Below are 12,424 nucleotides of genomic sequence, written 5' to 3'. Positions count from 1 at the left end.
GGGGCCGGAATTTGAAAATCGAGGTGACTGCTCAGTCTGTTCCCTTCCGAGCCTCAGGGGAACATTCTGTTCCTGGCCTCTTTCAGCTGCTGGTAGCTCCAGGTGTCCCTTGCTTTGATGATCCTGGTGTTGCCTCAATCCCTGCCTCAGCCTCCATATCTAACGGCCTTCTATGTCTCCTTTTCTGTGATTTCTCTTCCATCTCAAATCTGCTGCTGCTTTTCTCTTATAAGACCATTTGGCACCAGACTTAGAGCAGTCAGATAACACAAGACACCTCATCTCAATGCTTAATTACACCAGCAAAGGCTCTTTTTGCCCCTAAATAATGTAGCATTCACTGGCTCCCAGGATTTGACATGAAACACTTTTGGGAAAACATTTTTTGCTCTTTAACAGCCAACATCAAGAGAGAGCAGCATCCATCAAGTGCACAAGTAGCACAAAAAGAGTAAAAGACTAAACAATCTCTTGGACGTGCCTTTTAACAAAGTGCAGGGCTGAAGTTCAGAGGCAAAGTGTTACAGTGGTCATTCTGAACTCAGCCGGCAGGGCTGATCTGTAGGAAAACCTGCTTGCCAGTCGCTCTGCCTCAGGAGACTGGTGGCAACATTAGTTCTGGTGATGACACTGAAGGTTCATTCAGTCTTTCTGCTTCCTGCCCCGCGGGTCCTACTAAGAAAAAAGCGTCTTAGGAGACCTGGGACAGTCTTGTCCCTGAGACAATTGCTCATAGTTTTGGTTCTTCTCAATCACTGAGTCACGAGAAAAGCACTTCCTTCTCTGATACCTGCAGTTACCTGGGGTATGTTCCAGGTATATTCTTTGTTTTGGAGGCTTAGAATACAGTAACTTCAAACAGGTCCATTGCACAGTCAGAATGTGAATAGACAGCCTGGGCCGTTAGTATGTCAGTGATGTCTAAAAGCAATTACACCATTTGCTCTGTAACTAGAACGCTGTTCTCCAGGAACTGTTCCAGTGTTTGGATTCTGGGGAAAGGGAATTGTAAAACGATTTTTTTTTTAAAAAGCAAGCTTCATCCTTAACAAGTTAGGACCTTAGCACGTCTTGTCTGTTGGATTGCTTTTAACTAATCATCAGATTTTTTTCTCTTGGCTGATCTCTTCCAGTCTTTCTGAAATTCCATCTCAGGAATCTATCCATAACAAAGGAAAGAAATGCACATAGGAATCAAGCTCCAGGAAATAAAGTAGCAAGTGTGTGAGGATAGAGTCCTAACAGGGAACACAGTGTTGATTATCATATTGATAAACCAGAATCAACCAAATGGTCAAAAATGAGGAACCATCTCCAGGAAGCTTCTTTGGTCCTTCAGGTTGTTCAAGATTCCACGGCTCTTGCTTCATAGTATACTCACATTCTAATTCAACTTTTGTTCAAAAACAGAATATCTTTCACTATTCCCATTCAATCATAGTGGGGATAAACTGGGACCTTATCATTTCTTTGCTCACACTGTCAGTTGTTTATGTTAGTAGTATTTACATTGTAAAGATGTAATTACATCCCTTATATATACATGTGCAAAGACAGCTGTCTTATGAAAACTGGGTTGAATGCTTTGGAAAGACTGTAAAGGCAAGTTGCTAAAGGAAAAAGGTTGTATCAAATCAGGGTGTAACAGAGAAATGGAAAGACTGGGAAATAATTCTTGATGATTTTGAAGATTCTGAGCTCAGACTGTTTTACATGGGTTTTAGATTCTCCACCTGAATGACACCAATATGGTGAAAAATACAGATATGTGATAGGTAAGTGACTGTTTACTTGAGAGTCTGGAAAAAGGCTGATGTAAAAGGGGATGACACAGAGGGCCACCTCAAGTGTCCAGGATAAACAGTTTATTATAGGTGAACAAACTGAATTCCAGGTAAAACTACAATTTCATCCCAAAGGAAGTAGCAAGTTTTAAATGGAAGAATGACATGCTCTGATTTACATTTAAAAGATGATTTTTTGCTAAAATCTGGTAAAGTACGAGATGATCACAAGATGAGTCTGGAGGCCACATCAGGAGTTTGGGGCCACAGGTGAGGAAGACTTGAAAGGGTGGAGGTGGAAATGGAGAATGGAGGTGAACTTATTTTGTACTTGTTTAAGGGGTAAAGTCACCAGGACTTGGTTCAGAAGTATATTTGAATAGGAGACCGGCAAGACTTACTTTGGGTTTAATGTTAAATTTTATTGGGATGTAATTAATGGACCACAGAATTTAGCCATAAAGTATACAGTTCAATGGTTTCCAGCATATGTGGAAATATGTAATCATCACCACAATCAACTTTAGGGTAGTCTAATTATATCAAAAAGGAACCTGTATTTCTTAACCACTGCTTCCCCATTGTATTTTATGCGTCTTATTTATCCACTCCACAGTCTGGGGACATTTATTTGGTTTCCATTTTTTGGCTATTATAAATTATGCTCCCTTTTTAAAAAATTTATTTTTTTATTTCTTTTTAATTAAGGAAAAAATTTTTTAAAAATTAGCAGGACATATTATAGTAACTTTTTTGATTTCCTATTAAGTTGATTTGAAGCCCTGGATTGCTCTCACCATCTTGTTTTGACTGATTTTACTCTATTCTGTTTTGTCTGATAGTATCAAGTTTGAGGGTAGAGGCAACTATTTTGAAGGCAGTAAGATTCACGATGATGCCCATTCTGGTTTGACTATTATCTTCTTTTGAAGTCCTGTAATGTCTCCAATGTTTAGGTTTTGTTCTGTACTGTTTTGTTCAATTTTATTATACTTGATGACATAGGCAATTTTTTTTAAGGTAGCAAGAGGCATTATGGTAACCCTTGTTAATCACCTTGCATTCTGTTTTTACATCATGTATTATGTCCATCCTTTGTTTTGACTGACTCTGCTTTGTTTTGTCACATTTGGTTTTATTCTCTTCAAAAAAAAAGTAATAAGAACTGTGGGAGTAATAAAACCCAAAATGTGTAATTGTTACTGTAAAAAAGTGAGGAAAAGAAAGTGCTCTAAAGGATACCACTGCAAGTGTGTTTATGTGTGTAAGACAGATGACCATATTAGTAAGTTTTTGTTGGATCATTGAACACAACTGTTTGCAATTTCACTGTTTGAATGTCCATTTTGTATGCTTTAATTTTGTAACTTGAACAACTATTTCTAAGATTATAATACGTAATCAATTAATAATTAGTGATTCCTTACTGTTTATTTTTTTGAAATTCTGTATTACTTGTACCCTTTTACTGTTTTGTTTTTTTTTCTTTAAATAAAATTTAATAAATAAATAAATAAATAATGCTCCTAGGAATCTTCGTGTATAAATTTTTATGTGGATGTATGTTTTTACTTCTATCAGATATATGATTAGGACTAGAACTGCTGGTCAGAAGATACGTTCTGTTAGCCATGCAAGGAACTGCCAACGCTATTTTCCATTGAGTCTGCACCATCCTGTATTCCCACCAGCAGTGGATGAGGGTTAGACCTCCAGGTGCGGAGACGATTTTGAGCTCAGATTGTTTTATGTGCATTTTAGATTCTTACTCCCCACATAAATGGCACCAATATGGTGAAACATACAGATACATGGTTGTAGGTGACTGTTATTTTGGAAGAAGGTCAGTGACTAAAGGGAGTGGAGAGAGCAGAATGGTTAGGTAAAAGATAGAATCAAGGACATTCAAATTCAGGGGCACTTCATATTGTTTTGTGGTATCACAGAGATCTGTGTCTTTTCACCGTAAGTTACAGCATTAAGGATTCCAATAAGAAGAGCTTGTTAAAATAGGTCTGTTTTCAAATCAATAGTCTTAAAGCAACTGGTAGGGAATTGCTTACACACCTGTCCCCAAATAAACTCCTGCAAGCAGGAGGATATTTTCAGAGAAGCAAAGGGAGTGAGTAGGTGCAATAAAACGTCTACACCTTCCAACTGTGTAAACAAAGGGCTTCAGGGGCAGCCTGTTGCTGAGGACTCCTGTGGCAGCAGACATCGCCTTCAGGGCCTTAAACACTGTCCTGGCCTCTCAGTCCCAGGGAAGCGAGGTGGCTGTGCTAGGTGACAGGACGGATTGGGTTACAGTGTGTCACTTGCATTCCTTAGGTTAGGAATCTGTCTCATAGCAGAGGAGACTCCCCACACCCCCAATTACAGGTGAGGAAAGTTGGTCCCTTTGAATTTGGAGGCCAGAAAAGGCCACCTGAAGAGGTGATATATTAGCCAATGCCAACTACACCAGAAACCCCTAAATTGTTCAGTAGCTCTTCAGAGACTTCATTTTGATTCTTGTTTAATTTCTATTCATTAGTTTAAATAACAGTAAAAAGTAGCCTTCTAATATAAATCAGATTTAAATGCATTTTAAAATATCTCTACATAGAGACCATTCTTCTCCCTCTGTATAATCTGGCTTTATACTCAGGGAGTATTTTCCTTCCGCTTCAGCCCTCTACCCTATACCTTCTGGTTCCCACTACACTTGACAGCCAGTATCTCTGTCTCGGCTGAGGTACTGCCCAGGCCAAGGTGAGGTTCCAGGATGGGGACACCGTCCCTGTGGTGGGGCCGTGTTACTGCGCACAAAGCAGTGACCCTGAGCTCTGTGACTTCCCGTGGAAGAACACGTCCACAGATAAATAGGACACAGCCATTCGACACCCCTCACCCCAACCTCAGGTGCTCTGAGGTCTAGGTTTCTGAGAGCTGAGACGGTTCACAGACAGGAACACATGCTTCTCCTGCATTTTTTTTTTTTTTTTGTTTACAGACAAAAGGATCTTCATCAAGATTTGCATTTAGGCTGAACAGTCCACTCTTCCTTGAATATTGGAACTGGGAAAATCTCTAGGTATAGTGGATTTCACCTCTCCTGGGGATGAGGTGGCAGCAACACACAAATGGAAAAAACACACACACTTTGCAGACAAGTCCTCTGTGTGCACTTTACTGCTCAAACCTTCAAGTGCTCCAATCCAGTGGTTCTCAATCCTATCTGCACATTGGAAGGGCTTTGAAAAATGATTCCCATACTGGCCATTCCAAAGGTGGGCCTGGAGAGGAGGCAGCGATGTTTTGCTAGTTTGGAACTTTATGTTTAGAAATAATATCAGACTCAGGAAACATGGAAAGAAAAACAACAGTACAAAGAATATCATACACCCTGCACTTAGAGTCACCTAACCTTTTTAAGCATTTTGACTCGTGTATCATTTATTCCATTTGATGCCTTATTCCTACATTCTGTTATAAAATAAACTGTGTGGTGCAGCATCTTGCTTCTTTAAAAGACATGATTCAGTATGTATTTCCTAAGGATAATAGTACTTTCTTGCACAACTACAGTATATGGAGTGTGAGTGAAATATATAATGAATGTTAAAATAAAAAATAATTATGGTAAAAGACACATAAACACTTGAGAATACTCTCTCTCATTTCTAAGCTCATTTATCCTGTTGTTCGGGCCACTTTCTGAAGTACCTCTGGGAGTGCTCTTTTGATCTTTTTGAGGTATGGAAAACAGTGAATGCTGCTGCCCAGTGCCACCCAGCAGGAGGTGGCCTCGTGTAAACATCACAGAGTGTATGCATCCACCTTATTCCCTGCATCTGGCACCGGGAGACTTCTGGCTCTCCCCAAAGTCAAAATGAAAGGTAAACATTTCAAACAGATGCAGGACATCAAGCAGCCATGAAGAGAGATTCACAAAGGAGGGCTTTCAGAATTGCTTCAGAAAGTGGCGAGAATGATGGGGTAACTGTCCAAAGTGAGGGGATGTATTCTGAGGGGGATTAATGCCAATGTGTCCTTTATTGGAACACATGTTTTAAATTTAAACATTCACTATGTTTTTTTTTTTTAAATCATACCTCATATTAATCGCCTGTTAGTTGTGAAATGTTGCCAATAAGATTAAGGAGTTTATTATTTTAAGAGACATACGATATGCCTATATGCAAATCAATTTTAATTAAGGACAAGTGTTATGAAATCTTAACTAAACCTTTGGAAGAAATCTTTGATCGAATTTAACAAGCTTACTATGTAACTAATACATATGAGGTATCCGTACAAATGATTGTAGAAACAAAAAAAATAAGAAAAAGTAGCACCTTCCTGGCAAGCATGAGGTGGTAAGTTTGATTCTTGGTGCCAAGAAAAAAAAAGTCATTGTGCACTTTTAACTGCAAGAAAACGAGAGTTTTCAAAGGTTTTTCTTAAAGAAAGTAAGTCTTTTAAGAGGAATTAAAAGATAAGATGTTTCTAACTTTTAGAGATGACGACATTTCAAGAGAGGAAAGAGTAAGAGGAAAAATGGAAGGATGAAAGTGTCACAATAGCTAAGACAGGGAATCAACCTCTGGGTCCACTGATGGACAAATGGACAAAGAAAATGTGGTGTCTATACAATTGAATATTATTCAGCCATAAAAAATGAAATTCTTTCATTTGTAGGATCAGGATGGAACTGGGAACAGGTTAAGTGAAATAAGTCAGGCACAGAGAGATAAATACTTCACGTTGTCACCCACATGTGGAGGCTGTGAAAGTTTTTGATGTAAAGCTGGCAAAGTAACTGTCCAGTAGAACTTTATACCCAAATGAATTATCATACAACAAGGAGAACAAAATATATAAACAATCCCTTCCCTTAGAGAAAGAACTAGTAAAGGATAGACTCCAGCCAGAAGAAAAACGAACTCAATGGAAACATTCTGGACTCAAGGAAGAGAGAAAATAATAGCGAACAGAGAAACTAATTGATAAGATTTCAGTACATTTAATTAGCTTTTTATTATAAAAACTTTTTATTTTTTAAAAAAAATTATTTTTAAATTTAAAAGGTAAAAATAAAATTCTAGGCAGCAGTGAGTAACCAGATAGGAAATCAGTCACAAACATAGATTATTTTACTAAATCAACACAGGCCAGGAATGGAGAAAAAGAAAGCAATGATAAAGGATAATAAAAAAATATGGTGGAAGAAAACCCCCAAATATTAGCAGTAATCACAATAAATGCACATGGATTAAGTTTTCTTACCAGAGATGCAATTAAAGCAAAACTAATGGAAAGACTAAAAGTACAGCCACAGAAAATATGTGCTATATGCAGTAGACAAAAGGTGCCTTATCAATACCAAATGTTTGTCAGGGACGGTGGCATGCTGCTGTGATCCCAACTGCTGGGGCAGCTCAGGCAGGGGGATGCCAAGTTTAAGGCCACCCTGGGACACTCAATGAGACCTTTTCTGAAAATCAAAAAATAATACCAGTGCAGCCCAGTGGTAGAGGAGCTCTGAGTTCGATGCCCAAAAATTCTAATTTAGGCAGTTTACATGAGAAAATGCCAGAGAGGCAACACAAAATAAGACTCAACCACGATTTGCAGTGGAAAATATGTTTGAAGAAACAAGACCTCGCATGCACTAGGGGTCATGTCTGCACTCTACCCTGATGCATCATCACACATGATGCATCTTATAAGAAGCGTGCCACAAACATTAATAAAGGAATGATTATCATATTACATTAGGATGATCCAATTATGTGTTGGCAGACCACAAGAGCAGAGGCTGTGTCTTCCTAAACTCGATGCCACCAATAGTTGGCAATGCCGGCCCACAGTAGGGCTCCACACATTTCCAGTGATTTCCACTCTTGGACAGATCATGGGTGGGCCTAACCTTGCCCTGGCAGACATGGTGTTAGGAGTGTATCCTAAGACCAAGAGGAAACCCCAAGCAAACAGCTGAGTGCATCCACCACAAACCTCGTACAAAAGACAAGGAGGGAAGCTTTCCATCTAGGGAGGAGGCACTTCAGGGGCACCTGTGGCACTGCAGGCCATTACAGTGAGCATTGCTGGCACCTTCCCGCTGGTCTCCAGAAGGAAGAAACAGTCTGCGGAAGTCTGACCAGGGCCCTGGGAGGAAGCCGAGGGGTGTTCTGCTGACCCGAGATTGTGCAGAGTTGCCCTTTTCCTCATTTATGCTCCGCCATACGTCTGCAGCCTATGATAGTAACTCCCCCGGGGCTGCCTTCCAGGGTTAGTACGGTGTCACACAAGCTGCTGGCACTCAATAAAAGGCTCAAACATTTGTTGAATGAAGGAATAAATGAATCAAGTGTTTAAATAGAGCTCACATGACCTTCCCAGCTGTGCAGTGCAGCGCTGAGTGAAATCACAACATTCAAGGCACATCGCTTGAGCAGAGCTGGCAGAGGAAAACACACACACACGCACACACACACGCACACACACACACAGATTCATATTTCCACCGCGGGGAAAGCACAGCCCGCCTGCTGAGCAGGCAGCCTGTGCGCATTTCCTGGCAAGGATCCGCTCATTGCTGCTTCAGATTGGTGCCCCCAGAAGGTCAAGTCACCCAGATTTCGGACTTCTTCCCTCCCGCTGGCCTCTGAGAGAAACTTTGTCCGGATTCGCCCGGGCCTCCCCGGGAGGCGCTAGTGACCTCCCTTCCGCTCCCTCCCGGAGCACAGTGAGCAGCTCGCGGCCCCCGCACCTGCCCTACCTTGGTGAGCTGGGCGATCTTCTTGCACATTTTCAGGTGCATCTCCGGGTCGCACTCCATTCTCCAGCCCGCGCTGGGGTCGGCTTTGGAGCCCAGGCAAGTCCCAGGCGGGTGAATGGTGCTGCTGAGGGCAGATGCCATCGCTGCGAGACGCCCACTGCTCCGAGGCTCCCACTCGCGCTCTTCCTGCCCACCGTGGGCACGGGCGTGCGCGCGCGGGCGTGCGGCCGTATGGGTTTGCTCCGGAGAGGTGGCACTGCAGTCCTGCGGGCCTTATGACCGCGCAGCCCCTGCTCCCGAGGTGTCCGCCGCCGGGCCCACCCGCGCTCCCACGCTCCCTCGCTGCGCACCCGCCTCCGTCTGTTCGCGCGCTCGCTGCCTCTGCGGACACCCGCACTCTGCAGCAAGGCTCTGCACCCCGCGCGTGCGGCTAGCGGTCGGCGCGTGGCTTGCCGGTGGGCGCGGGTTTCGCCTGCACTAGGGGAGCTGGTGCTGCGAGGAGCCGCCGGCCCTGGGGATTTGAGCTGGACCCACGTGGCGGGCTCGGACACGTGGGGGGCTCGGGGCTCTGGACCCGGCCCGATGGGGATATCCCAGACCCAGGAGGAAGAGCCTCAGCCTCAGCAGCCCAGGGAAGTTAGGGGAGGAGGCGTTGGGAGAGTACCGGGGAGGAAGGGCGGAGACCAGCGCCACGACCTGCAACTCTGGGCTCTCCTAGCTCGGAGCTGATGGCCCAGGGAGGGGGCGGAATATCTGCGGGGCTGGAGGTAACAGTGAGCCGCCAGGGTGCAGGGACTGCGGGGTCGGGGTGCAGCGTGGGAGTCTCGAGCGTGCACGGCGCCCCCGAGCGGAAGTCGGCCCTTCCCCACCCTGAGGTGGGCTTGGACGTCGCGGGATTGATGGGGACGCTCGACAAGGCGGAGAAGTAAAAGGTGTCAGAGGAGCAGGTGACCGAAATCCGAACTGGGAAAGCACGGAGCACGCATAGTGCTGGAGGGGACAGCAATGTAAAGGAAGAAACGAGTACCCAGGGGTGGAAAGGGTGGCGGCAGGGGTGGGGAAAGAGGTTACGAGGAGGACTGGATTGGGAGCTGAAAATCTAAACAAGTGAAGGGACTCGTCCAAGTCCACGCTATCGCGCTGGCCTGACCAGGGCCAGAATCCTATCAAGTTTTTTCAGAGGGGAGGTGTGCTTTCCTAGCTCCTTTGGGAGGGGGGAGGTTTGCCAGTCCCTCAATTTCTTTCTGACTTGCTTTCTCTGGTTTCAGACAGTGAGCTCTGGGGACAGTGTCAGCACTGATCAGATCTTTCTAAAGCATGAATAGCAGTGTCTTCACAATAAGGTCTTTGCATAGTTAGATATATTTGACAAACTGCCTAGTATCAAGAGTTTTTATAGTCTTCATAAAACAAGCTTCGGAGTCTTAGGAACACCTGTCCCACTCCTGCATTCTGCAGATAACAATATGCTTCTCAGATGAGGAAAACAGACTCAGAAAATCAGGTAACCGCGAGCAGCAGAGTTCTATGTGAAACCGAGGTATCGCAGTCCCACACCCACTACCGCATTAGATTACATTAGACTGGCCAAGTGCCCAATCTGGGGTTTCGGTTCCCAGTTTTTCCACTTTAGATTTCCCCTACAGCCTTCCCTCTTCAGCTGCTTTAGATAACAGAATTCACCAGCAAGAGTTTCTTGGGCCCTATCCTAGGCCCTTAAGACAAAATCTCTTGGCATGGGACCCAGGAAGCCCACATTTTAAACATATTCCCTACCTACCTCGAGATTTTATATTCAAAGTACTTTATGCAGGATCTTAATATGCACTAAATTTTAAAAGAATTCAACCACTGTGTAGAGGGAAATCAAACTTCTTAGAACAGACATTTACCAAAGGTTAGTCAATATTTTGGAAAAAATCACATTCTCTATGACTATATAACTCCTGGTATTTGGGTGTCAACACGCACACTTCTAACGGCCACATTCACGACTGCACTGTCATATTTGACCTTGTATACATCTAAGTACATTCCACATAATTAATTATAATTACTTCCTTTGGTTTCTCCTTTAGGAGACTGTTAAGAAATTACCCCAGTTTTAAAAGGTGTGTAAATAGCAAATAAATACATATAAAAATTCAACATCACTGCTCATTGGAAAAATGCCACTTAAGACAACACCGAGATTCCATTTCACTCCAGAAAGAATGGCTGTTACCAAGAAATCAACCCATAACACATGGTGGTGAGGCTGTGAGGAAAACATTTTTTCCATTGTTGGTAGGAGTGTATATTTTTACAACCACTATGGAAATTAGTATGGAGATTATTAAAAAAAAAAACCCTAAAACTAGAGGTTCCACTTAACCCAGCTATTCACCTTCTAGGGGTCTTCCCCAAAATGTGAAAAGCATCACACCACAGTGATACGTGCACACCCATGTTTATAGCAGCACAATTTATAATAGCTAAATCTTGTAAACAGCCTGTATGTCCATCAACAGGTGAATAGATAAGGAAAATGTACTTATATACAATGGACTACTACTCTATCATAAAGTTTAAGTGAGACATTTTTAAGTAAATGGAAGTACTTTGAGACTGTAATTTTAAGTGAAAAAATTAGAAACACAAGTTTAAATATTGCATTGCTGCTCTTGTGTGAGAAACTTAGAGTAAATAAGGAATAAAATGAAGGAAAATGTTGAGAAGTATAAAGAACTTGTTCAGATGGGAAGGGGAACAAAGGAAGGGGAGGAGAAAAGGGATTAAAAAAGAGAATGCAAGGAAAAAAGAAAAACTTTGGTAAATATAGAGGGGAAGAAGAGTTGAAGGGAGGGGAGGAGAAAAATAAAAATGCATGTAAACATAAAGTGAAATATTGCATGATTTCTCTTCTATGAGAAACCCCAAATATAAATTGATTAAAGAATAAAATGAAGGAAAGCTGTTGGGAAACAAAGAGACAGGTCTAATGATGGAGCAGGAGGAGGGTGTAAGGGGAGAAAAGGGATTAAAGAAACGATCAGGAAATCATATTCCTTCAAAGATAACGATTATGCACCACCATTATTCGCTAAGTAAATGCGTAAGGTACATTATCTATGAATTTCAAGATAGCCTCATGGATGTTATGAAAAAGGTATGTTGAACCTGAGTAGATTTGAGAAGCATTGATCTAGACGATCTGAAACACACTCCTGTAGGGAGCGGTTTTAAATAGCTGCTGCTGCCCTGCCCCTCCTGCCTGAGGGCATTTTGTGTGTCAGCCTACATTTCCCATGATCCTCCCCTTGCCTGCAATGCACATGACAAGCAAACTTCCTGTTTCAGCCTGCCTACATTACCCATAATCCTCTCCTGCTTACATCATATATCCGGATATGATGATGACCTATCAGATTAAGCCTTCTTCCTGCCTATGGCCCGCCCCCACCCTATATAAGTTGTAACCATTTTGAAAATAAACGAGACTCGATTGGAATCTCATCCTGTCTCCATCTCTCTTTTCTCTTGTCCTGCCCCCATCCCCGATCCCCTCTCCAGGTTGAGACCCATAGATTGGTCCGCAGGCCGGATCAAGTGGCGACCACGAAGGGACCTCACCTGGCACGAGGGATAACGACGCGGGACCGTTCACAGGAGTAAAGCGCTGGCCAGCGTGACTGATTCAAGGACATTGGTCCTGTGATCTGTGCAGACGGCCACCTTACGTCTCGCCTGAATCACGGTAGGTGAACGGCATTAACATGGGACAAGCACTCAGTGAGCACGAATTGTTCGTGACTGGCCTCAGGGAGGCTCTCAAGATTAGAGGGATCAAGGTTAAGACAAAAGAACTAATAAAGTATTTTCAGTTCATACATTCAGT

The 12,424-nt window shown here is 43.0% G+C and overlaps 1 protein-coding gene across 4 annotated transcripts in view; it reads right to left on the bottom strand.

Annotated features, from left to right (window-relative positions):
- Fam184b (family with sequence similarity 184 member B) overlaps positions 1-11,882 on the bottom strand; it is a 90,221-nt gene extending 78,339 nt beyond the window's left edge. For 2 of the 4 annotated variants that reach the window (XM_063230116.1, XM_063230117.1), the window contains exon 1: positions 8,548-11,882. In XM_063230116.1, coding sequence (XP_063086186.1) covers positions 8,548-8,688 — 141 coding nt within the window. In that variant the 5' untranslated portion in view covers positions 8,689-11,882. The remainder of the gene's footprint in view (positions 1-8,547) is intronic. The other 2 variants (XM_003465039.5, XM_013147328.3) reach the window with 2 other exon arrangements.
- Positions 11,883-12,424: the final 542 nt, after the last annotated feature.

The sequence above is a fragment of the Cavia porcellus genome, unplaced genomic scaffold (assembly GCF_034190915.1).
Source record: "Cavia porcellus strain 051 isolate PalLab524CR breed Dunkin Hartley unplaced genomic scaffold, mCavPor4.1 scaffold_18, whole genome shotgun sequence".
NCBI classification, from domain to species: domain Eukaryota; kingdom Metazoa; phylum Chordata; class Mammalia; order Rodentia; family Caviidae; genus Cavia; species Cavia porcellus.
This window is presented reverse-complemented; position numbering and strand designations above follow the sequence as displayed.